Here is a 26,627-nt window from a genome sequence, read left to right on the forward strand (position 1 = left end):
TCAGTTCTGAGGACATAGGACAAGAGGTGAAGAATTAAGATATAAATTACAGAACCTTTATCTCTGTAGCTTAATATGCCACATGCGCTTCTAAAAACCTTTACAAATTTTCAGTTTTATCAATGCTCATTAAACTACCAGGCTCTCTTTTTCTATATTCTTTTTCCCATCATTGCTGATTACCAAGGTATTGTGTAAACAGAAGCCTTCTCCTTTGTAACCAACATCCTTCTCCTGCCAGATTCATTCAATGATGCCACAATTCAGTGTTTGTGACATCACAATAGCTTCCATGGTGACTAATTGTGCTGTCAAACTCTGGTGTGTGACATCTCTGAATGAATCGGGCAGGGGGCTGATTAGGAAATCAAAAGCTTCTGTTTACACACAAATAACTTGGTAATTAACAATGATGGGAAAAGAGCAAGATACTTATCGGGCTGCATTTATATACATGGGGACCTGCCTGCTTTGGACCTCTGTTTCACACTGAAGCACAAAGCGGGCCCCCAGAGAAGCGGGGTGTGCAGGTTGGAGCTTCAGCAGCCACCAAACTTTGTTCCTCAGGGACTGCTCCAGGGCTGTCCTCTGTATGCCACGCAGTAGATCTGTGTGAAAAGTAATGCAGCCTTTGGGGGTATAAAGCAATCAGACAAAGAAGAAAAGCATTTAAAGAATCAAAAAAGATATAATTATACAGATTTCACATACTTGAAAGGATGTGGACATAAAAGAGAATAAATTAGTTCATTTAACAGGAGACAACTTCATCCAGTTTCTTGTGTTTGGGGTCCCAAGTATCCACTATGACATAGTCAGTAAAAATTAAATACCAACTTTAATGTTTCTACCAATTTTTGGTTGCAGTTTGAATTTTTTATTACTTGGCTGCTTATTTCTACTTCTATGAAGCTTAAATGCTACCCTGTATTTCAGAGACTGTCAGATCAAGGTCTGCATCCTAGATGAATTTATCAGGTGTCTGATGTTCCATATTTTTTTCTCTACATATAAGATTGCTAGTATAAGTATGAAACAATGGTGTGTGAAAAGAAATATGATTTAAGAGTAGTGAGAATTCTGTGTTTCCAGAAGACATTATTTCTTACACAGTACATCCTTGCTGACTTAATGCTGTAGGTGCTAATCTTGAAGCCCACCAGAAGAGAGGAGTTCCTTCATTTAGTTCACTATCTTTTTTTTTTATCTTGATCTTGCCTAATACTACTTTCCAAAAGAGTTCAGTTTGCAGAACCAGTTCATCTTTTTACTATTGGGCAGACTGAGGACAAGATCAAATTTTTGAAACCAGCTGCATATTTATCATTGCAGTGGTCTTCTAGGTCCCACTTTGTAAGGAACCCTCACCTGACTCTTTACTGTGCACGCATAGTCAAGTGTATTCCAAATAACATGTGTGCTTGCAAAAGGCTTCAAACAACTATTGGACTGCACAAAGTATTTGTGTTCTCACTGGAGGCATAGGTGTGACAATTTGACCTCAGAAAGTCTTAGATTTGGCATTTAAATGTGGTCCCTGCTACACTGTACCACTAGTATCTAAAGCGCTTTGTGGTCAAGATTTAAGCAGTCTGTGAAATTCAAATTGGTCCCATTATTTCATTTGCTACTAGAAGTACACCTAACCTGTTCATAAAATGTGGTATTCTCCTTATGTGCTACTTCATGCTTAAGTATCATTAATTTAGGATGTGGATGGAGATCTCTGTATTGGACATTAGCAGAAATAATAATGATGAAGACACGTCATAATAGAATGTGTCTAGACACTGAAAGAATCCCTACCTACAAACCTAATTTTTCCAGCTCCAGAATTGACTATACATCTTGTTAAATATAGTTGAACCAGGAAAGAAAAGTAGTAAGGCTCTGAAATATGTGAGGGTTAGAAGGAAGTGTTACCGCAGTTTTGTACATAGATTTTTTTGTTTACATGCCTTAATATGAATGAATTAAAAGTGGAACAGTTAGACACAGCCCACACAGGGAGGGCTATTTCATATGGGGGTCCACTTGTCATTTGTAGTGATTCTCTATATGGGAGTTTAGGGCCATGCCTGTGAGTTGTTTATGATGGAATCCAGCTCCTTCTCCCACTGCTACAGTTTTGTAGAAGTTTTGATAATAATACAAAGCACTCGGGGGGGGGGGGCAGGGGACTGGGGAAGCCTGTTCTTCTGGGAAGTGTGTAGAGGAGACTGAATGGAGCCTATCAGATAAACTGAAAGGACACATTTCTGGTCACTTCAGCAGCAATGCCACTTGAAGACAGACTGACCTATTGAACTTAGCAGGCTGACATCTGTGTGTCTAGTTTTGTAGCAGGAAGCTCAAAGCAGGGCTGAGGCTGAGTTGCTAGTGTGTCAAGTGGTGGTTCATCCCATTTGTACTAACCGACTGCAAATTACCCAGGACTTTCCAGGTGTACAACTCCTATGAAGTTGGACTGACCAGGACTAGCTTCCTTTTTACATGTACCTGTTATGAAATGCTGTACCTTTTCTCCAAGATGGCTTTTACCATCAAAACAAAAATATAAACATTAAATGAGGAGGAGTATTAGCACAGAATCTGAAAAGGTTCTTGATTTAGTAACAGAATACATTTCAGTTGTCTAAAGCATCTAAGAAACAAGCACTGAGTATATTTACAGAAACTCAACATTGAAATACAAAATCAGTTGACAAATGGTCATCTATACTGCATTTCCTCAGAACAGAATGAACAATTTATCCCTGCCCTTAGATGAGCCATTTTCAGTGCATTAGGAAAGTGAAGAGCACAACTTCATGTGGTCACAGAAGCAGTCAGTAACAGAACACGTGGTCTTTTGGGGTTCATACTGTGATAAAGTTTCATACCAATGTAATTAAATGTTTTTTGGAGGAAACATAATGTAAAAAAACAGACCCTCCATGCTCATTGGCCCATAGTCCTCATCACAAAGTGAAGGAGATTTGATTTATTAAGTTGCTTAAAACCATGATAGTAGCAACAGATTAGAAATACCTGAAACTTCACCCATGAAGCCCCTAGATGATGTGTAGGTTTAGTTGATGAATGCTGAGGTGGTGAAAAACATCCTTCCTTAACAGCCACCAGTGAAAGCAGTGTCACACACAGTAGTCAAGGAATACCCCTTAAAAGTGGTGTTATGGCTGATGCACTGGAGCAGCCCACTATGGACATTTTTCAATGTTAACCCCTGGAAAACACAATCTGTAGCAAGGCTGGACATTGAAATGCACAGTAAATGCTGAAGTCATCAGTGAGCTGGTGATGACTGACAACCTCAATGCAGGTGAAAGAGACAATGGGATCATTGACATTGGTTAAATTTTCAATCAAAGAACATACATTAATCTGCTAAGTTCAATAATTCAAGTAACATTCAAGAGCTTATTCTTCCTGAGATGCCAATGACTGCTTGCTTTCTATCCTGAAAACACCCCAAGAGCTTGGGTTTCTGACATTTCTAACTGTAGGAATGCAACACGAAGTGGGTAAGGGACTCTCCAAACTTCTTTGGTCACCAAGTCACAGGCATTTTGTTTAAAGCTTTGCAAAAGTTATGTTTTGCTTGACCTAATTTTTTAATTTCGTATTATATAAGGGGTGAAAGCACTGACTAGTTAAAACTTTTGAAAAATACCTAAATATTTTCGTGGAAACTTCTGAAGACTTGCCAAGATAATGAGTTCATTAAGTAGTGCACACTTAAGCAGTTGCCTTCTTTCGAGTTACTGTTTTCAGTGAATTGGATTTGTTAAGCTATCTGTTCATGCTTTGATGTGCCATTCTTTTGACCAGAGAAGTGGTGGTTATGGGGAGTTACCTTGTAACCTAATCTAGAGCAGAAAATTGCCCTGTCATGTGTACAAAACGTTTGTCTCTGTCAGTATTCCTGTAAAGTAGATCCTGTGACCTCTTTCATAATAAACCCCATTGTCTAGCATCTACAATAAAGGCCTGAAGTTCACCTTGAAATGAACTGGTTTTATAGAGTGTGATCAAATAGGACACTGTATTTCTGTGATAGTTCAAGACCTAACAGTGGCCTTTCTGTAACTTTTTTCCCCTTAAACCTGTCCACCTTGCCAGTCCCAGAGTGTACAGCCAGCACAAAGAGTTTCGTCTTTATCATTTAAGCTTCTGCACACAAAAAAATGTATTCCTTTTGAGAAAATCTGTGTTTATGAAGCCCTGATATAGGAAATCTTTAAAGAACACTGCCATATAATGTTAAACTTTGTAATACTTTACAAAGTAAAGCATCGCTTCATGGCAATGTGGTTTGAAAGCTAGAATGTGTTTTGCTGATTTCTTAAGAGGTAATGGAATTACACTGGGTTGTTTTACTCCTATTCTTAGTTGGTCTCTCTCCTTCTGCTTGTTGGCTGTATGTTAACATCATGTTCTTTTTCCATAGAGAGGTGCTTGGAAGATCATGAGCTCATAGTTCAAGTTGAATCCACAATGGGAAGTGAAAGTAAATTTTTGTTCAGGAAGAATTATGCAAAATATGAATTTTTCAAAAATCCCATGGTGAGTCTCATTCCTTAGTTGTTTACACCACAGAGGGATGGATTGCAATAACATTGCTGGGCATTATTATGTCTTAAACATCTATTATAAAAAAAAAATGGCAACAAACTAACAGAATTCTTTCCGAAGAAATTTTAACCAATGTTTAAATTCCTTTTACTCTCCTCCCAGCCTAAAAACCTCAAGTGTTTTCAATTTACCAAATATACTTGTTTCAAAATGTCTGTTGCTGTATTAGAGGGTGACCAAGACAGGGAAATCTTGGTTGGTTTAAGAAAAACAATCAGAAGTGCAATTTACTCATCATCTTAAAAGTTACTTGATTTGAAGCAAATTGATCGCATAGCATGCAGTATCCAAACCTTTTCATTTCTGGCAGTATAAGCAAAACCCCTCTGAGTAACCCCTAAAGCACTTACTACATACAAGGAATTTCCATTTTATGTATATTGAACATTGTTTCACCTATGGCTCTGTTTTTTGCTAGTGTGCTCTGCCTTCCTTACTCATCATAGTAGCTTGCCCTGTTTATGTCCTCATGTATATCCATGTTTGAAAAGTATTGTATGTCATCACTACTTATTCCTGTGTTTGTAAGATCCTTTGAACATCATAATTTTAAACTAGTTACTGTGTAACTGCATATCTGGGGATGACTTTTCGCATTTTATCTAAACAATTAAGTTGGAACAGACTGTTGACGTGAAACAATATCAGCTGGTGTAACCCATCGTGATAGTTGAAAAAACGTAAGCCAGAGGTCGTTAGGTAGGAACAGATTTTTGGTCAGTCAGGCATTTGTGAGGTGAGAAGAAAAAAGATGCACAAGATCACATGTAAACTCATTGCTAAAGTGACTACACATGATAAACTCATTCGTTTTCTCATAGATGCTAATTCACAGTTGCTGCATCCTCACACGTGTGCTTGCACGTACATTTGTCATCTGTTAGTGCTTGTTTCAGAGTCTGTGCCTTGACTTACTGTGTGAAATGTTTCTGTGCATGGAGTGTTCATAAGTTTTCACTTCTATTGATCTTACCATCTGATAACCTGTGAACATCTGAGTGTTGTATAGAAGTTTTGGTATCATAGGAGCTAGCACACTGGTTTCATGTGGTCTATTTTAATTAATAACAGAGTAAAACCCAGAATGCTTGGCATTCAGTCCCAGGCTCCTGCAATCACAGAATAAATAATTCTTTTGGTGTAAGAATGCGAAGGCTCCCTATCCGTTGCATTAGCTGTTGCCATATGGCACTGTTTCTACTCAAGAGAGTCTTGTAAATGTTAGCTTTCATAACTCATTGTGCAACTTACCTGGCAGAAGGGTGATTCCTCTTCAGTCCTTCTCTTTATGCCCTAAAGACTTGAAATTTATATTGCCCGAAGAGTGACAAATGTTCTAAACTGGAAATGTTTTTGTTGTGATTCATCTTGTTATAATCAGTCATTCTTTTATTTCAGTCATTTCTGCATGTTTCCATGCTTCAAATAATGTTTAAAAATTTCAAGAATGACTTCATATCTTTGCTGTGTATAGTAAATTCACTGTACCAAATTATATAAGCATTTTAAAACATATCAAGTGAAAGGGAAACTGGAGGATTAAGTCTGAAGTCAAGTCATTGATGCACTAAGCAAGGAATCACTGCATATTCAACCTGCAGGACCATTCATCCTGTCCTTTCCAAAAAAGTAGAGGCTGTTAGCAATCCCCAAAAGCCCTCACTAGTAGAGGAAATGATGGGGAAACACAGTTATGAAATGGTGTATATCAGATATTTTAGAAACCCACAATCTGTCTGCATGGGCATCTGGTGAGCAGAAGGAAGCGAAGAACTGCACTTGAAAACCCTTGTATTACTTTCTCTGTCAGGGGATCTCCAAATTGATTTAATAGTGATAGTTCCAAAAAATGAATGACTGGAAGAAAATTTCACTAGTTTTGTGTAAGAGTGTTCACATATAAAGTGAATTGTCTTCTCTTTTTTTGTCTAGAATTTCTTTCCAGAGCAAATGGTTGCCTGGTGCCAGCAAACAAATGGCAGTATCCCACAGTCACAACTTCTGCAGGTACTGTAAATTATCTGTATGGACAAAAAAAGTTTTGGAGCTGGAGGGGGGAGGTTGAGAGGAAGGAAGAGAGAATTCAAGGGTCTGGAAAGAGTTGGTCAGAGAAAGACCAGTGTAATGAGTTAGCATATGGTGCTAATGTTGAAAATATCTGACAAAGATCTTACCCGGTGGCATTGAGGTGTAAACACAAAGTATTCATAGCTATGTTCACACATACTTGTTCCATTAATACTCACTCTGTGGGTATCTGGTTTGGCGACCCAATGTTGCTCCAAAAACAGTCTTGGCAGATATATTTCTAGGAAAACAAACACCCCTTTTATAAAAAGCAGAACAGAAGTAGTCTTCTATACTCCACATCATAGCACAGGAGAAAGTGTAAAAATGCATCTTGATATTAGAAAATGAGTTTGAGATGATGAGAGGTTTTGCTTTTACTTTTTACGTCCCATGTTTTTGCCTGTCAAGAATTAACAATAAGGATCAACTTCCTCATGGTTCAGCCAACTAGCTGCTTTTTTGTATAGAAGAATAATGCCCTAAGAAGTAAATGCAAGTAGAAATTTGTATATAGTATTTGCAAAGTAATCCCATTTAAAGCTTCCCAGATTAAATTACAGGGGTGTGTACCTTATGGATATGTGTTGGTAGAGTTGTGTAATCTGCGTGGTAGTGGCACGTGTGCTACATTTATACTGAAGTTCTGATGTCACTGTAGAGCTTCTTGCTTGCTCATGAAGGAACCGTGGTGGTGGCACAGTTAGTTGGCCTTCAAGGATGGTGCTGAAGAGTGGGTTACCTCTCTGATCAGTAACTGATTCTCTTAAATCTCTCAATTTTAGTGCTGCAATCTAAACCTCAGTCTAAATCTTTTAATTTCAGTTGTTTCCTCAAACTGGGGTCATTTAGCTCAGGACACTCAACTCAAAACGCAGTTTATTCAAAGAGTGCTGTATTAAGAATATAAGATCATGGTGCCTGGAAGACAGTGACCTGCGTACCAGGCAAATTATAAAGCAGAAGGCACAAATATATGAAGAACGTATACATACAAATAACTGATTTTAGCTTGACTTCTGTCATTTTGCATGTTTGCAAATATGCACTGACTCTCTCTTTGAAGACAACAAGTTTCCACTGACTTTTGAAACAGTGAACTCGTTTTGTCCCGTAACCGTATCGAAGTCCATTAAATTCTGGTACCATGTTCACTGAGAAGAATTTAAAGCATTAGCATCCACTCTCAGCTGGAAAACAAACAAACAACAAAAAATCAATCCTATTTACAGAATTAAAAATGAAAGTCAGAAGCGATGAGGTTGTAATCAGGAACCAAAACTGTCATGGATTGGCATCGCCACAGACTGGTAGGAAGAGAGGTGTTCATATCCTGGACCCTTTTTCCTGTAGTGTAAGTAGAGAATTGAGTTTGTTTGTTAATACAAGCAGCAGAACTCCCTAAAAGAGTAAGATGTTCTTGAAGATAGAAAAGTTTTGATCCTAGGGTAATTTGAGTGGTAGCAAAAGGAAAACCTTACAACCTCTTGAGATACGAGAGTTTTCTTCTGGGAAGGCTCACTTAGGTGTGGTCCTGGAGAAGCAAAAGTCAATGGGGGTTAACAACACGAGAGGGAGGGGAAAAGACGATAAGTATATTCTCTCTGTTTCATTGTTTAACCATAAAAGAACAATATTCCTTAAAGTATTTATACTGAATATCCCTTTTCTTTAAAAAAAACCACACAACTGTTTTTCAGAATTTCAGTGGCAGCTGTAATTTATTGAAGTCTAATAGTTATTAAACATATTGCATCTGAGGCCACCTTAAACACTGAGCAATTCCACTGTATTTAATTACACATAGAACAGGGAAGAATGTTAAATATCATCTCATGGTATCATATACTGTATTAAGAGCTAGTATTTTTAGTCTTAAGAATAGCATTAAAACCATCAGGATCTGTTTTCCCTAGTCTCAACCTGGCTCAGATACACAAAAAAACCTGCATCTTAGTTTACTTTTCTTTTATCTGACTGGACAAAAAGAACATATTCTTCTTTTTGTTTTTCCCTTTCACAGCTGAGAAGTGGATTCATAGTACGAATAGCAGGAAAATTGACTGTTTTTTTCCATGCTGTTAGATGACATGAGAAGGAGGAATGGGAAAAAATAGCTTTTAATTCTGATCCAGGGCACTGATTTTTGGTTTTGTTTCCTGTGGGCATTGTCCACCAAATAACACCAAAACACAACTTTGAAGACTTGCAGAAGCATCTAACCAAACAGGTTTATGCATTTTTCTTATACTGTTGAATTTATTCATTTGGTGTTTAACTTACTTGAGCAAGCCCTCTGTCATTTAAACATCTGCCCCATTGTAATAAGGGAGCAATCCATCAATTCTCCTACCGTAATTAAATGCTTCCTTCCTGATATATATCACAAATCAAATTATTCCGTATGTGGTCCCCTCTACTTATGTCAAGAACTTAAATGCTTCTGAATCTTGAAGTCTGGTATAATTGCTGGCACTTATTTGACTGCTCTACATTTCATTTTCAATTAAATATTCTGTTGTCTGCCATACCTCTTGTCTTGGGACAACTTAAATGCCAGAAATCCCGAAATAGGATCTTCCCTTTCAAAAACTTTATGATAAAGACGGAGATTTTGGCCAATATTTCCAAGTTAGACAATTTGCCAAAATTGCTGTGAGAAGGTATTATTTTAAGAATTAATAGGCTTAATTCCTCTCCCTTCAGGCCAAGTGCAAGAAGAATGGGGATATAGAGAAATGCTTAGCTTTTTGGAGATATAAGTATTGTCAGAGAGAATAGGAAGATGTCAGTAGTGGGAGGAGATAGCTAGGTAGATGAAATGGGAGGAGCAGGAATTTCCGTTTTGGTCATAAATCAGATTAAACATCTAGGTCAGTTTAAGCCTAGTGTGAAACTGCACCTCAGATCAGCAAACTGATTTGCTGTTTACCTCTCTGGTCTGCAAATACAGTGACAATTTTATGATCCATCCCTAGGATACAATCTTCATTTACATTTTTCTCTCCAACAGAACTTTTTAAACTCCAGTAGCTGCCCTGAAATTCAAGGTTTCTTGCATGTGAAAGAACTGGGTAGGAAATCATGGAAGAAACTGTATGTGTGTTTGAGGAGATCAGGACTTTATTGTTCTACAAAAGGAACTTCAAAGGTAAGATTAAAGAAGAAGTTGCACAGTACTAGCATGTGAAAACATTTTCTACTTTTACAGTTGGCAGTTTTTTGCTGGTTTTTAAATATCCCCACACAGTGTTCCCTGTTTTTATGCCATAGAAAAGGATAAGTAAGCCATGATCAAAAGAGAGTCAAGCCCTGGGCTCTCAATGCATGAACATAGCCATATGGTTTCGTTATAAAATGAAACCAAACTAGCCAGGCAACATCATTGTGGCTACTGAAGTTGTGCTAACCTTCAGTTTCCTCTGGAGCAATGTAATAGGCTATGCCATTTTTAATGTGATGTGTTTGCATAAGTATAGTATTTTGTAAGCTTCCGGAATCAAGCACCTTCTGTTGGTAGGCTGATATTCAAGAGGTGACAGCGCTGTGTCCACTTGAGGCTGCTGGGGAGAGGAACAGTGTTCGTACACTGCCCTCTGTTGGAGGCCGGGCTGGAGAGACTGCAAAGCTTGCACAAGATCTTCCAAAACCTTACACTTACCTGTGATAAAACACGTTATTTCCCCAGGAGCCAAGACATTTGCAATTGTTGGCTGACCTGGAAGACAGCAATATCTTCTCATTGATAGCAGGCAAGAAGTTGTACAGTGCACCTGCAGAGTATGGATTTTGTATAAAGGTAAATCTCATTGAGTTCTTCCAAAGTTCCAGATGGTGTTGGTAGCTCAGAGTCACCCCAGCCCGCAGCTAAATGGGATTTGTGTCTAAAACTCTGCAAGCCTTTTCTGTCATGAGGACTTGATCTTTAACATCTTTTATTTGGCAGGCATGTCCTGTGAATCTTATCATCATTTTATGAGACATTTTTAAGAGTTTATCTGGTGCTCCTTTCGTTTGGGAAATTTCTGTGCAAGAGCAGCTCACTGCTGAAGCATAGTGTGCCTGCGAGGTGGCCTTGGTTCACCTCACAGATGAAAACTTTTTCCAAGTACTCTAATTGAATAGAAAAGTTTCTGTGGAGAGCGAGCACCAAAATTATACAGCAACAAAGGATCAAGCTCTGATGGGTAGTCATTTTATCATTATTATGGGCCAGAGGTTTGCCTTTATTTAAAGAGGAAGATTGTCTTGGACAAATGAAAATAAGAATAAACAGTTGCCTTTGAAAATTTTTAAAACTTTTGTGCTGATAGATTGGTTTGGACAGTATTTCTAAACTTTGAAAAGTGTAATTTTCTGAGAAGAAAATAAGGCTGGAAGCTGGTTTTATTGACAGCAGTGAAGTAGTCTCCTTCCTACCAGCCATTCCAGAGCTAGACAATAAGGGTTTGCATCAAAGAGACTGGCAGCAGGACTGATCCTCAGCCAGCTATGGAAACTTTCGTCCTTCATCTCAAAATGGGGTCTTATAAAACTTCTCACAGATTTGGAAAAAAAAAAACAACCAACAAAAAACCCCACCCTAACAACCAAAACCAACAAAACTAAATGCCCTGGTTTGGTTGTAGCATGGCCTGAGTACCTTGTTCCTATAAACTGCCAGAACTGCAGGTTATTTCAAAACATAGCATCATAGAATATCCTGAGTTGGAAGGGACCCTCAAGGAGTCTAACTCCTGAAAGTCAGAAGGCACTGACATTTATCTTGCTAGACCCAACTGAGACAGTGATTTCTTTCAAAGCATGCTCAGCCTCTCCTGAGCTTTTATTCAGAGTGGTGTGAGCTTTTTCTGGCTAGTTCTTAAGACTAATACTGCACCTGACTTTACAGTAAACTTAGTTGTGCTGTTGGTTTTCTACTGAATGTAGCTGACTTCCCTCTAACACTTTAAAGCCCAACAGAGTGAGAAATGAAACTAAGGAACTGCGGTTGTTATGTGCTGAAGATGAGCAAAGCAGAACGTGCTGGATGACTGCCTTTCGACTCCTCAAGGTATCTAATAATCTCTTCTACTTGTGCAAGGCTACACCTAGAGTTAAGTTGCATTTGTTACTTTGTTTATGAGAAATTACTTACGTGTTATTAAATGTCGTCTGTTCCAAAACAATACAGATAAGAGCAAAATGCCAGGCAGGCCTGCCCTACCTAAGATTTTAAGCGCAGGACTGAGCTCTATTCCTTCCACATACGAACCAAGCATAATTTTAGTTTTGCATCCAAATTTGAGATATGTGAATGAATCAAAATACGTTTACAAGGTATTTGCAAGTTATCATAAAGCTAAAGAAATTGTTTTGATAATGGTAAGTGGTTCTCCTAACTAGAACAGAGTGCCTTTTGCAATTCTTTTTTTTTTTTTTAGTTTTCTGAAGGTTCTATTAGAAGAAGTAACAAAAGTAAGTAATTCTATCTTCAGGTGAAAATAATTTATATCTGACAGCAAACAATGAGATTTCTTGTAATATGGTAGGAGGCTTCACCAATTTTTTTGAAACAAAATCAGGATGGAGGGAACTAAGGAGAAAGTTGACTATTTTGTGCCCTTTGAAGCAGAGAACTTCCTGATCTTCATAGGAAAATGTGCATAAGTTCTGATTTGGTTTTAAGTCTTTCCCTGAATGTGCTGTCTTGAAAACTGCTGTGTCCTTCTCTATACCTTACTACATCCTATGTACAGAGAAAAAGGTTTTTGTTTTTAAGGAACACTGAAAGATGATTAAGGGTGTACAATCAGTGAAAATTAAGGCTATGCCTCAGGGCTTTGTCTGTGACCCTTCTTTTTATTCAACTTTAGCTTTCCATAGTCCTATATTACCCTGTTCACAAATTGTATAAACCATTTCAGTTAGAACATTCGGTAAGTAATGTTGCTATACTTCAGCACTGTGCCTCCAGGGAATGCACTGAGTAGGTGTTTTCCTACCATCCTAGCTACTAGTGTTGCTAAAATTGATCATGTTCAATGAGGAGCATGACTGGAATTCAATCACCTTATTTTTATAAGGATATGAAAAGTACTAAGTGTTATTTCCTGATGAAATTTATTGAAAGAGCTAGTGAACTAGAAAGGTTCTTATTTTTTATCATTTTGAAAACTGAGTTTGAATGCCTTATGCAGAATATTTTTAAGTTCACATTACTAGAGGGTAAAAAGATGGCAATTAATATGTGTGTTCTGACCTCAACTGAAAGCTTGTATTCTACAAGGAAAATAGAGTGATAGCTCTGGTGATTGCTGAGAGTGGCAGAAATTACCTGTGTATTTCACTCAAGCTTCTATTTTTTAAAGAAAACTTGTGTGTATTAACTGCTTGATTGCCACCTGCCAATTGCTGTTGCTCAATACAAATTGCTTTGGGACAGCTTCTGATCAGGAAAATAATAAACTGGTGGTACCTTGCTCCAGTGTAAGTGGTATTTTGAAATCACTACAGTTTTTTTCCTAGGGTATATATTTGAATAATAGTGTCCTTGCATTTGTTTTTGCAGTATGGAATGCTACTGTATCAGAATTACAGAATTCCCCAGCAGCGAAAAGCCATGCTTCCACACTTTTCCACTCCAGTAGTAAGTAATGAACTTACCTCATTGACATATGATGTTGGAAAAGATACGTTTGCTTTTGCATTTTAAAAGTGGAAAATTTTACGCTAAGAAGTGTAAATACAGCATTGTATAGCAAATTAATGTAAAGTTCATGTTTTGCATGAGTACAGTTTTCGTGGTTGGCTCTCCATTATCTCAGGCTTACATGATCCACATGATTGAAAAATCTTGGCTATGTCATGCTCTTTGAGACATACAGTAGAGAGACATCTGGCTGTCTCTGCAGAAGCCAGCTTAGGTCTGGCAAAAGTAACACGTAAATTTCTTAAAATAGGTTGGGCCAAGAGCTGACTGTTAACTATCTAAAAGTGAAGATCCTATATTTGGATCCCAACTGGCCCTGAAAATGATTGGAATATAGTAATAGGGCAAGTGGGCAACTTGAGCAATACAGATTTTATTCTGAGCCTTTGAATCCTCTCCCTCCCCTATGGCCTTAAAAGAAAAGCCACCTATTTTTGTGTCAGTGAATCTTTTGAAAGGGATAAAAAATGAGATGTATTTTTCGTGATGTTGAAGGAGAACCTTGGACAGTCTTCTGAAACCAAAACATTTTGAAATTAAACTCTCAAGCTGGATTTTTCTTTTCCTGTTTTTTGAAACAAGTGAAAATTCCTTTTCAGAGAAGTGTATCTGAAAACTCACTAGTAGCAATGGATTTTTCGGGGCAAATAGGAAGAGTTATTGAAAATCCTGCTGAAGCACAGAGTGCTGCCTTGGAAGAAGGACATGCTTGGAGGGTAGCTATCTTCTCTTCTTTTCTATTTTTGCAATCCGTAAGTGTCTGTTGAGAGCCAAAACACAGAGTGTGCTATGATGTTAGTGCAGTGCTGGTCACAGTATAGCTTAGCTCCGACCTGAAGCAATCACACTGCAAGCATGCAGATCTGAAAGTCAATATCCATCTTTAGCAAAACTGTCACATTCACAACAACCTTCTACCACTGCTTCTCTGTCCCCCTAGTGTCCAGAGGAAAGTTGAGGGGGAAAGCAGACCCACCAGAACTTTACTGCCAGTTTGCAAAACCAGTCTCTGAGGAGGAATATGTCAAATTAAATGCTTCCCCACATGGAAGAGGCTGGGGCTCTGACTAATGGCTTGCTCCCAGTAAGTTTAATTGCAGAATATACAAGAGGCAGGACCTCTTGCAATGAAAACTGATGTAACTTGTTTATAGTGTCTTGTGGACAGACAGCTGCAGTACAAGTTTTCCCACATGCTCGTCTTTTAGGGAAAAGAAGTCATTACTGAAACATTAGCTGGTGCTTTATGTACGGGAGGGAAACACTGCTTGATTTACTGAGTGCCTGGTGTTTTGCCTGAGCAGAGACATATCAGACTTTTCTTTTTTTCTGTCATTTTTTTTCCTTTTCCTTTTTTTTTTTTTTAAATTTTTTTAGATACTGAGCTTTCATCATTAACATCTGGCTTGTGTTTTAAGCCAATTGAAATGAACTGCTGCTTGTAGATTAGCCCCCTTCAAAGTTGCATTTCTTTTTCTCATTCTTGCATTAAATTTGCCCAGCCCCCAGTTTCCTGTAAATTAAATCTGTATTGCATGTTCACTAATTCTCTTCTGTTGAAGCATTAGTGTGGATTTAACGGTAATTCATTTTGTCTGTAGAAACGTAGCACAAGAATGAACATCTTGGGTAGCCAAAGTCCACTCCATCCTTCCACACTGAGTACAGGTAAATTCTGCTGGTTTGTAAGCATAGTATCATAGACCTCTGTGGGTAAAGAAAAGCTGTATTTTATATAGAGTGCAGTCATGTAGTATTGATGTAAAATACACTGTTTACGTTTATCAGTAGCTTCTGTGTCATTAACATGCTTACTCATACAGGCGTAGTAGAAGGAACTTGTTTTCCTTTGATGGTGCACTCAAGCTTTTCTTCAGAACTAGTCTTTTGAAACTCAGATTTTATAAAAATAGACACTCTATAAATGTTTCCATTTAAAACAATCCAGAAATTAATTCCCTGTTTCAGACAAGAAAAGTCAATGAGTGATCTGTTAATTTTTAAAGAGTAAAAATGTGAGTTTTCAAAATGGAATTCATTCCATAATAACAGACTAATGTAAAATATGTATGCCTGTAATGCAAGTCCTGAACATCTGAGATTGTAAGTTTATTAAAATAATAGGAAATTTCATATTAATATCCCGAACTTCTTAAAGGAAACACAGCTATTCTCTGTTGCTACTCTGTGTTTCTACTTTGTTGAACAGAATTTAAAAATACCATTTGAAAAATAAACAATAAACATAAAATATTTGGAAAACTCTGCTCTTGAAAGCACAAGCTAAAGTGTTTTTCTATATTTGAGACTTAAGAGACTTGGTTCTAACCCATTAGCTTATACATTGTCTTGTAAGAATTGTTAGTCCCAACATTTTCAAGAAGCTATGAAAAGGCAATATAAGATATTTCTCTTGTTAACTTCATTGTACATCTGCAAATCAGAAAATATATGAAATAATGCCTCTCTGCTTGGTATATTAAGTAGATGCATTTTTTGATATTGATTTTTTTTATATAGATTGATGGAAAATACTTTATATCTACAACAAAACTATACCCACTTTTAAAATGTTTAAATAATTAGTGCGTGGAAAAAAGTGTTGCACATGTAACTGTTTTTAACCATCTTCTCTTTCCCTCTTTTCCCTCTTGCCTCCAGTTATTCATAGGACACAGCACTGGTTTCACGGCAGAATCTCTAGAGAAGAATCTCACAGGATTATTAAGCAACAAGGGCTTGTAGATGGGTAGGTACTGTTGTTGCTTAGTATTTATGGTCTGATGGTGAGCTTTATAGACAAGAGCACAGCCTCTGCTGGTAATGGTTTACAGGTTTCTGAGCACTTCTGAGTAACCCGATTCTCAAGTAGTCCCATTATAACCTGCCTGGCTTTCAAAAAGTCAGAGTGCGTGTGTAGGAGTGGATCCTAACTCTTAATTTGAAAAATAAAATCTTAGAAACACACTTAAACTTCCTTCTTTTTTTCTAACAGAGGCAATCAAGTTTTAGAGACTGTTATAATTTGAAAATAGTTAATTCTTGTAACTGCATTGAGGATGTATTTTTTAGAGAAAGCTACAAATTTATAATCATTTGTTTGTGCTCTTTTGCATGAATCAGAGCAGTTAATGGTGATTTCTCACTATTTGTTTCTGTTCTAGAGCAAAGAAGTGAAAGTAACTTAAGTGCTCTCTAAAATGTCTTTCGTTGAGATTTAAGTATCTTCTGTATCGTTGTTTCACTCATTTATATGGAGTTATGGTTATTGAAGGAAAGATGATTGAACTGCATTTAGCAGTTCTTTATCTGTAGGATGGGAAAAGCGTGGTTGCCTTCGGTTCACTAACCTAACTGCTGTCAGGTTTAAGGTAGAAACATCCATGTTGGCTTCTCAGAAGACAGTGAAGTTCAAACCTTTCTTCGGTTTTTCTGACTTTCTGATTCAGAACAGCAATCTTTGTGAAGAATAATATACATTAGAGAAATAGAAGTTGGTAGTACATGTACATATTTATCAAGCAGCATTTATTTGTTGTTTTGGGGTCTTGGCTGAGCTAAGGCTGGGCTAAGGGTTTTAGCTTCACAGGTCAAATAGAGAAGAGGGGCTGAGAAAGCAAAGGAGTACTGCTGACTTGTTGGGTTTCTGGTTCTCTCACACTACAGATCTTTATAATCTTGGGCTCATTTTGACTTGTTGCCTTAGGAATCTGGTGGCCTATCCTTCATGAGGTTTTCAGGAATGTGTTGTGTTAATGCCTTTGAGGCAGTGTTAAATTTGTGCCTAGTCAGCTTACTCACCATGGACCGTGAAGATTAGTTAGTTTGGCTGTAGCAAGGTCAGTCAGCAGTGACAAAAGAACCATGTTACCTATGTGGTCCAAGATCTAAGGATTGTGATTTTCAGGACGGAAAAATCTTGCCTATGTTTTCCTGCTGTGTGTTCTTGAACAAAAGAAGGTAGAAACTTAACAGTCTCCTGATGGCTCATGGAAGAGGTTCAGCAACGTATATATGCAACCGATACTGCTATCTTTGACTGTCTCTGCAAACTATTGTTGAGGATGCATCTATCTTTATAGTCACTGTTTGTGCGGGAGCCAGTTGCTTGCCAGAGGATGAGTAAACCGTTGCAGTTTCAGTTGTGCAGAGCTCTGCTTTGTGCTACCAGCTTATGATAACATGCATTATCTGAAACAGCTACATGAAAGATAATTTAGAGATACCTGCATGAACTGCAGTACCACAGGGCAGGCAAGACCTTTCTTCCTGACATGGATCCTAATGTATAAGGGCTCTTGTCCCTTTGCCACACATCTGGTCTTCCTAGGACTAAAAAGGAATGTCAAATACCGTTCATGGTTTCTGATGGTGGCAAGACATGCCTGTCTCTGACTACTGAACTGACAGTGGTCATGATGGTGCATTTTTGTGGTATTGACATTTCTCAATCAATTCTGAGGAGCTGGAGTAAATTCTTTTGGGCTCCTAAGACTACAAACAGTTCTTGCAACTCAGCCTTGGAAAAGTGTGTTCCTGGCTTAGTGATTAGCAATTAAGAGGGCTTGAGGCCTGCCCCCATACTGTATTTGGCCATCTCACAAATCCACTAGTGATTAGTGCTGTAAGCCTTGTGCCAAAGGTATATTCTTGTTTTCTGTGACATGGAGAAGATCTGCTTCCTTGGTTCATAAATGTCAAGGGAAGAAAATGTGGGGTTTTTCAGCCAGATTTTTTTCTCCTCTTCCTATTATATGTATTTAACCATTTGAGTTAGGACTTCAATTTTGTGAGTCAACTTAAAAGTCACAGTTAGATAGTGTATGGTGTTGCTAGCTGTACTGCTAAAGTACATTTTCTCCCAGTGATGCCAAGGGAAAAATACTGTGACTGTTCTAGAGGAAAAATCAGTGTTTATTTTCCCCATCTTGATAATGTGGAAGCTACTTAACTGATAAGTAATTTTAAGAAAGTACTAAGCTATTTCTGTGCAATTGCAGCCATTTAACCTAAATGTAATTTTGCTGACACTGGATTTTTGTGGACTTATGCAAGATACTGGAGAGTGGGAACAGATTCGCACATATTACTTTCCAATCTACAGAAGTTCAAACTTGCTCAGGAGTTAAATGATAATATTTTTTTCATGAGAGTACATATCATTAATGGAAAGCTGAGTTAGAGAGAACCTTAAAAAAAGCGTCATAGGTACATTCTTAGGGGAAGAACTACTGTCATGTATGTTTCACTTCTTGTTTCATCTATTATTGTTGCATAGTCATGGTATAAAAATTGAAAGCAAACTGCCAGTTATGGAATCACCTGTTAATGCAACTAAAGAAGAGTTAGGCAGTGGCACAAAATTACTTAGTAGTTCTGATTATTTATGAAGAAATAGATTGCAGTATTCAGTTTGCTCTTAAAAATGTTCTCTCCTAGATTATTTCTTCTCCGGGACAGCCAAAGCAATCCAAAGGCATTTGTACTTACGCTGTGCCATCATCAAAAAATAAAGCATTTTCAAATCTTGCCGGTAAGTAGATTATTTTTGATACTGATAACAAAAACCAAAATTTTAAATCATGAAGCTTTTGTCAACATCTGAGAAGACCTCTTATTAATTACTGATGTAATTCACAGGGGTGTTTCTATTAGCAAGTATATTAGCAAGTATTTTTTACAATTGTGAAATGTCTGATTATAATTATTTATTAACATTGCCCGGAAAACTAGTGTAAGTCACTACATTACACAAGTCTGTGTAATGCACAGAACTTGTTCTCTGTGACTGACAGCAGCAACAGCAGCTGTTGTCTGCCTGTCACTTAGGCAAACATAGAATAACTTAGGGAAACTTTAAAAAGTTTTATTCTAGAGGTTATCCAATAATTTTGAGCTTCAAATAATGTTACGCTGAGATGCTGGGAAACAATTTGATTTTTATCTTGATCAAAAAAGCACCAAAAATTTTACAAACAGCTAACAAATACTTTTGGGGTATTTTCATTTTATATAATGAAGTCCAGTGCTGTCTCTACAACGTTCAATTACTCTGCCCACGAGCTTTCAGTTTCATAAAAAAAAATATTACAAGTTGAGTTAAAATATGTTTTCTCTAGTGCTGTGCATGATTTCATTAAGAACTCTGGGCACTAGGTTGTTTGGGCAGTGCCCATCTTTTATGTTATGTCACACACTGGTGGTACTCTGTTTTGTCACACTTGCATCTCTTCATGTGTAGTCTAACTTAAAAAGGACGTTTTGTTTCCCTAGTGTGAAGATGATGGACAGATATTTTTCAGCCTGGATGATGGGAACACCAAATTCAGTGATCTAATCCAACTTGTTGAATTCTATCAACTAAACAAAGGAGTCTTGCCCTGCAAACTCAAACACCACTGTATCCGAGTGGCCTTATGACCTCAAATCTGACTCTCACTGAAGACTGGATTTGCTAGAAGAGTAATTGTAAGAGAACGTTGACACTGGGGAATTGGCAGATTTGTAAGTTGGTAAAAAAAAATAAATATTATGCACCTTGGGACTCTGAAAGGGATGGATTCGACAGGTGCCAACAGACCAAGATGGCTGGTTTGTCTAACACCTAAGAGTAATTGCTGCTGAGTGTCCCAGCATCCCAAAAATGGGGGGAGGGTCTGTTAAACAATAATTAAATTTGAAACAAAACTGGAAACTATCTTGGCTGGGCCACTTAACAGGAACAAGTGTGAAGAGAAATCTTTGAAAAGAACTCTTGCCCTGGAATAATCTTGACAATTGAGACTAGTGTGTTTACTTTTTGTATTGATCACTTTTTTTGCACTCCTACTTTGTTTCGGATATTGTATGCAGCCTATATTAGGAGCTGATGTGGCTTTTAAAATTCATGCAGGAGTTGGGTATTAATCTGCACCCTAAAATGTATGGAATGCTTCAGCCTAAAAGGATCTAGAAGAAAATCAAGAAGTGTGTGTGTGTGTGCGCGAGCGCATGTCTCAATACTTCTCTGGAGACCTGAGGTTCAATGATCTGCAGATGTCTTTGAAGAAGCAATGAGGATACAATTCTAAAAGAACATACCACCAATACACATATTCTTAAAACTGTTGACCTGTAGCATTATGGCTGTAGTGCGTTGATGGCATATTAGTGGTATCCAGTCATGCAAAGACTGTATTAGATTCTATGCACAAATTTTTATTATTGGAGTGGTGGTTTGTTTTTTACAGCCTTTTGACTGTTTTCCTGAGGAAACTTACTGTTACTAAATAGAATAGGACTGAATGACTACACTTGTATTTGAAACCACCATTTTTTGTGAGAAGAGTCTTGTGCGGGTAGTCTTAGTATGACAAAATAAAAAAAAAATATTAAAAACCAGTGTTTTTAGCTTTATAGCTCCTTGAATTTTCAGACTGTTTCAAAGAGCTCTTTCCATATAGTAAAGCTACAGTGACACAAAGCTCTCCTGGGGATAGGGCATAAGAAGAAATGTACCACTTCTGCTTTTTTAGGGCTGTGGAAGTTTACATGGTGAGAAAGAACATACTGGGAATAGAAACAGATTTGATTGTGAACTAGCTGCTGGCAATGTCATCCATCGAGATAACTGGTGATCCCTGTGTCATATATGCTACCGAATGGCAGACAGGCATGTATCTTGCTCTGGTGCTGGTTTGTCATCAGAACTACTTTATTGTTAATGTTTAAATGAATTATTTAATGTTTACACAATAACTCTTTCTGATGATAAATCGGTATTAAAGTTGGACAAGTCCCACCTTGATCCTCCAATTGCAAATAAATCAATCTTTCAACAACACGGTTGGTGCAGGAACTATTTTAAGTGAAACAACTTCCCAGTGCTTCGTGCTGTTAGCCACAACGAGGAGTATTCCACCCTGGGAACTTGCAGAGCGTAGTGCAGAACAGAGCATTCTTAGGATGGTAAGTGATTTACACGGGCTAATTCATCTTTAGTATTTGCCACTGGGTTTGAAATCCTAGCCATCTGAAAGGGTAAAGAAGGAAATCCAATCCTACACTTTTAGGTCTTCATGTAGTGTTAAGAATAGCTTAAGACAAACCATAACCTGCCTGAGTCATCCATATCAGCTTAAACTATGTCAATGGTATAGAAACACTGTATTTTAGTTTACAGAACACATTTAGTATTTTTTTCCATTCAATGTCTAGATACTAAAAATGAAGAAACTTGATTTTGTTTTTAGTAGAAGCCTTTTTTGTTTTGGTTTGTTTGTTTTGGTTTTTTTTATTGTACATAGTGAAATGAGTGTTCCTGCTTTCTAGACAATGTATTTTAAAACCTTGAAATTAAGCTAACTTAAGTCTGACTTCACTTTGCATGCTTCTATTTGGCCCCTATTAGGAGAAAAAAAGATACTTGTATCGACTACATTACCAGTTTAATAAGACCATTTATGCTGTAGTTTTAAGTTTTTCTGTTTACATAGCTTAGTGACAACCATGCATTTTTCCCAGTAGGCGGATAGTATTTGCAGTGTTTCATATTTATGAAAAAAACCTTGCATCTTATTTAAATTGAGAATAAAAGTTTGACTATGAACCATGATTTTTGTATGTAGATGGTTGACTTAGTATTTTGTACTCTTCCCAGCTAAAGTGAGCTGTTTTGAGAAAGTGACCACCTTCAAAGTGGCAACAATCTTACTTAAGCAGATCACTGCTTTGTCTTCTTTCTGCTGGAAAACAGTCAATGCCACCTTAGTTTTCCAACAGATTCAGCTGGCTGCCAGCTCAGAATACCAAGGACTGAAGGACATTTGACTCTTATTTTTGTATTTAAATGACATGAATGTAAAGGGGATGCTCAGGGTTGTTTTGGAGCCTGTTGAATTTTTATCTTTTTGCCTGTGATTTTATTTTCTAAATAAATACTTCATGTAGCAATCTTGAATATGTTGAGAAGGAAAATGCCAAACCATTTTGGTAATGAGGTTACTAGTTAAGTTATGTTACGATAGGTGTTAAAGTACAAAAAAACTTTTTATTTGTTAATTAATCTTGAAGAAACACGTGCCTCAGTTTAGATGTTTTGTCTTATCTTTTCTGCACTAAATACCTGACAGTTTGACCAATCAATGCACCTTTCCAGTGGCAAGACTTGCTTATCGTAAATTATATTGTCACAATGCAAGATTTAGTGACTGTAAAATGGAATAAAGTTTAAAGTTTCAGGGAATGCAAAAGGTATTAACTTAAGAGACAAAACCTTTATTCAATATGCTTTGCTTCATACTGTAAATAGCTTTTTGGCTTGTGAACCTAATTGTAATCTTTCAGGTATTTTTGTACAAATAAGGGACTGATATTCTGTTTCTTGTAATTAGAAATAAACGTTAATACAATGCTATTCATTTTATATTGGAATGAATGTCGTCTTTTGGATATATCTGTACACTGTGTATTTCTTGCCTTAATTAAGAGTTTAATGAAGAGTGAAGAGGAAAACACAATCCCCAAGATACCTTTATTCTGGCTGTTCTGTCTTAAGATTCTTATTAGGACAGACTGCACTTTATTTAGAAAAAAACTTGTTTGCCCCTTTTGTTTGAGGAACATTACTGGGGACATTCTGCTACGACATTTATTCATTTGGGAAGGCTGCTAAAATCAAATCAGGAAAACATAGCATGTGCATCTTTTGGGTCATAAAGCTATAACTCACTGAAAATGTGCACTCTGCATAAAACACTTTGTTGGCCTGATAGCTGTTGGATCAGAAAACTTTTCAATAGTGCTTTCAGAAAGCAATTGTTCATGCCTGTAATCCTTGTATTCGAGTGGTCTATCAGCATTTGGCTGGAAAAGCACATCTTCACAAAATATGTTCTTCCTTAAAAAATCTGGGTTGGGCGAGGGGCAATTGGTCGTTCTACTGGTAGATGGAATAACAGAAGGTTGGGAATATTTCACTTTTTAGTTGGACACAATCCTTTCCTGTTTCTACCTTGCTAATCCATAGAAGCCATCAAATGCATTCAAGACTTTGTCACACTCTGACTACTTCTGCATGCTTCATCTTCATATGAATTTATACTGCACTGTGGCATGAGTTAGTATGTTAACATTATGAAATTCATGAGCACATAGAGGCAGAGTACTTCCTTTGGGTTTTGATATTTGCCGAATTTTCTCTATCTGGAGATGCATGTTAAACTTTAAGTGCTTAGAGTTCACTATCCTGCACGCAGCATGTTACTTTTTCACTGAGTTAATGAAGGGGACTGCTTGCTTCCAAAAGGTTTGAAGATGCCTATTTCTTGCTTAGCTAAAGGAAGCCATGCTAACATTGAAACTGGCCCCCTCTGTAATCATTAAAAGTCAAGGACTATAATTCTACACAAACCTGTAAAAAAAACACAACAACAAAACACAACAAAAAAACCCAAACAAACAAAAAACACAAAAAAGTCAACCCCAAAACCTCAGCTCACTTTATTGTATATATTGCATTTGGAACAGACAAGAAGATGGCATTAAATAAACCCCAACACAACAAGATGATCTTGGTAAGCCTGCCCAGTGGCAGGGTAGTGCTGTCTGCATGTTTGCCACCAGTGTGGCAAATGCAACACGATACCCGTGAAATCTGGCCCTTGACATTAGCAGCAGGTACCTGTGCTGTCAGAACGTCACCATCGTAAAATTAGTCTGGGCCAGAAGTGGGTTTGTGGTACAAATTTGAATTACTTTCCTGATAGAAGGTTTGTGCTGCTTTCACATTAGTTGCAGAACAACAGACATAATCAGACATATGATGCCACATAAAACATTCTAGCATGAAGTTTACCTGGCAAAACAGATCAAATGTTGTCGGACCTATAAGTAAATTCCTATCAGACTAGTGTTTTACAGCATGTGGCTGCAGCACTTTCATCCTGACACAGAGCACTCCTAAGTTAGGATTATTTTAACACTAAATTGTTGCTTCAGCCTGTACCTGTAAAACCAGATGAGAAAAACATCCCCAGAATGAACCATTTCCCTTGAAGTAAGTAGAACTTTATATGACTTTGGGTCTTTGTTATTGCTAATTTAGTAATGCTTTAATCTGGTTTGTCAATGTCTAGTCTGTAGATTGCTTTGTGTCTTGGACATTTGTTTGTCTGACATCTTGGAAACCTCAGTAACAATGTCAGCAGATGGAGAAAAGTATCTTCCTTTGAAATACCCATATTGCCTTAATTTGGGTTGCTTCTGCATCTTAAATCTTATGTCTTCCTTAACTTGAAGCACAATTTAATTAGTATTTGAAAGCCCAATATATCACAACTATGTCCAAGAGCTATATGATTTTCATTAGATATTGCGATTAGTCACATCTGAGACTTCAAAATGAATTAGCTTCTGTAACACTTACATTGCAAACTCTTAGCCTGAAGACATTCTGCTCTAATTGCTCATCATTTCACACAGATACGAGCAGATGTTTTAGCAAGAAAGTTTGGTTCACACAAACACTAAGCTGTGATTAACAGGGTCTTGCAACACTCGTTGGTTACACAGGTTTGTGTGCTTTGCTATAATCAGGTGTTTTCCATCTCTTGGCTGCAAGATTCTGGTGCCACAATTGGGGAACAGGAAGGTGAAATTACAAACAGCTGCCGGCTCCGAGCCAAAGTACAGCCTGGGTTTATGGGCTCTGAGGCTCAGCTTAGCCCAGCTCAGCTGGGAAAGAAGTGGAATAGAGAAAAGAATTACTCTTAGACAGGATGTCCAAGTGATGGTTTGGGTGTGACTAGGAACACGGTGAAGACAGTGCTGTGATGCCCAAGTGCTGCTCACCAGTCCCTTAGAGTCAGTTTCCTCTCTGCTTCCCTCAGACTTTCCTCATTAGTCTCTGCTGCTTAATATATTAGCATGACATTAATGTGCTCTGTGTGACTTAGCAACTCCAAGTTTTCAGGTTACTGTAGTACTCTTCAAGTCGGGTCCAAAGGCAAAACAAATATAGAAACAAGGCAAGCTCTGAGGATTAGAGCTTCTTGAAAAATAACTCCACAACAGATCTAATGATGGAAGAATGCAATTTGGTAAGTATAGAATTGGTGGGTGGAAACACTGGGTTTTTTTCGCTAAAGACTGAAAACATGGTTTGTGAAGACAGCTGGCTAAACAAGGATGAAAGTCATCGAAGGCTTATGAAGTTTACCTCAAAATATTTACTATCAATTACTGGAACAAGCGTTTGACCTGCTCTAGAAAACAGTGTTTCATAGAAGAGTGTGTGCCTGGAAAGGAATTGCATCGTCTTGCTTGTATGCATACCTTCACTAACAAAATCCTAGAAGATGCTGTCCTTCAAAGTATAAGAGAGCAAGAACTCCTATAACAGGAGCAGAAAGGAAGACTTAGGATGCAGTAGAAATGGAAGAGCAGACATGAGGGTCAGAGGAACAATCAATGATAATAAGACAGTTCAGTCAACTAGAAAGCAAAGAGTGAAGGTAGGATAATAGACGTAGATAAACATAGGCAGCTGAGCAGAATACAAAACATTTAATTACAATATTTTTCAATACATAACTCAGAGTCACCTGAAGTATGCAGAGGCCTAGTTCAGGAAAACCTGAAATATTTCATCACAGACTGCTCATGTAATCTCTAGTATTCTCCACCACGGAATGTAGCATGTGGGAAAAGTTCCCATAGGTTCACAAAGGGCTTTAAACTTCATGATAGAGAAAACTCAGCTGATGGATGTTAACTACAAAAATACCATCTTTCACGCTTGAAGTCCATTGGTCACATGCCAAAAAGTGCCAAGAGCGGTCTTTAGGGGAAGAATCATTACTTAACAGCCCATATATATGTACATCTTCCCTACATGTCCACTACTAAGTCTTAGACAGGGGGCAGAGATATTTTTTTATCTGATCCAGTGCATGTACCCACATGAGGGTTGGCTCATACAGAAACAACTGAAGATAGCACTAATAGTTGAGGAAAGACCAAGAAAACTTGCTCTATAATCAACTGGAGGCTCCTGTTGACTGAATTAAGATTAAAGCTGCCCTTAGAGAAACAGCCATGTCAGTATTGAATATGCTTCCTACCATCCCAGGAATGGGATGCAACAGCTGTCCCTGTGTGCCATCCCCCTCTCCAGCCTGCCACTGGGATGGTTTGCTGGGTGTGTGGGGGCTACTACAGCACAGCCAAGTCTGTCAGAGCCCTGAAGTTGTTCAAG

The 26,627-nt window shown here is 37.7% G+C and overlaps 1 protein-coding gene across 1 annotated transcript in view; it reads left to right on the forward strand.

Moving 5' to 3' along the window:
- GRB10 (growth factor receptor bound protein 10) overlaps positions 1 to 22,796 on the forward strand; it is a 144,552-nt gene extending 121,756 nt beyond the window's left edge. The window contains exons 7-17 of the mRNA XM_027680571.1: positions 4,451 to 4,566; positions 6,568 to 6,642; positions 9,716 to 9,853; positions 10,391 to 10,501; positions 11,657 to 11,755; positions 13,253 to 13,330; positions 13,993 to 14,109; positions 14,995 to 15,061; positions 16,055 to 16,142; positions 18,833 to 18,926; positions 19,667 to 22,796. Coding sequence (XP_027536372.1) covers positions 4,451 to 4,566; positions 6,568 to 6,642; positions 9,716 to 9,853; positions 10,391 to 10,501; positions 11,657 to 11,755; positions 13,253 to 13,330; positions 13,993 to 14,109; positions 14,995 to 15,061; positions 16,055 to 16,142; positions 18,833 to 18,926; positions 19,667 to 19,813 — 1,130 coding nt within the window. The 3' untranslated portion in view covers positions 19,814 to 22,796. The remainder of the gene's footprint in view (positions 1 to 4,450; positions 4,567 to 6,567; positions 6,643 to 9,715; positions 9,854 to 10,390; positions 10,502 to 11,656; positions 11,756 to 13,252; positions 13,331 to 13,992; positions 14,110 to 14,994; positions 15,062 to 16,054; positions 16,143 to 18,832; positions 18,927 to 19,666) is intronic.
- Positions 22,797 to 26,627: the final 3,831 nt, after the last annotated feature.

This window comes from Neopelma chrysocephalum, unplaced genomic scaffold, assembly GCF_003984885.1.
Source record: "Neopelma chrysocephalum unplaced genomic scaffold, ASM398488v2 Primary Assembly neopelma1_22b, whole genome shotgun sequence".
Classification (NCBI taxonomy): Eukaryota; Metazoa; Chordata; class Aves; order Passeriformes; family Pipridae; genus Neopelma; species Neopelma chrysocephalum.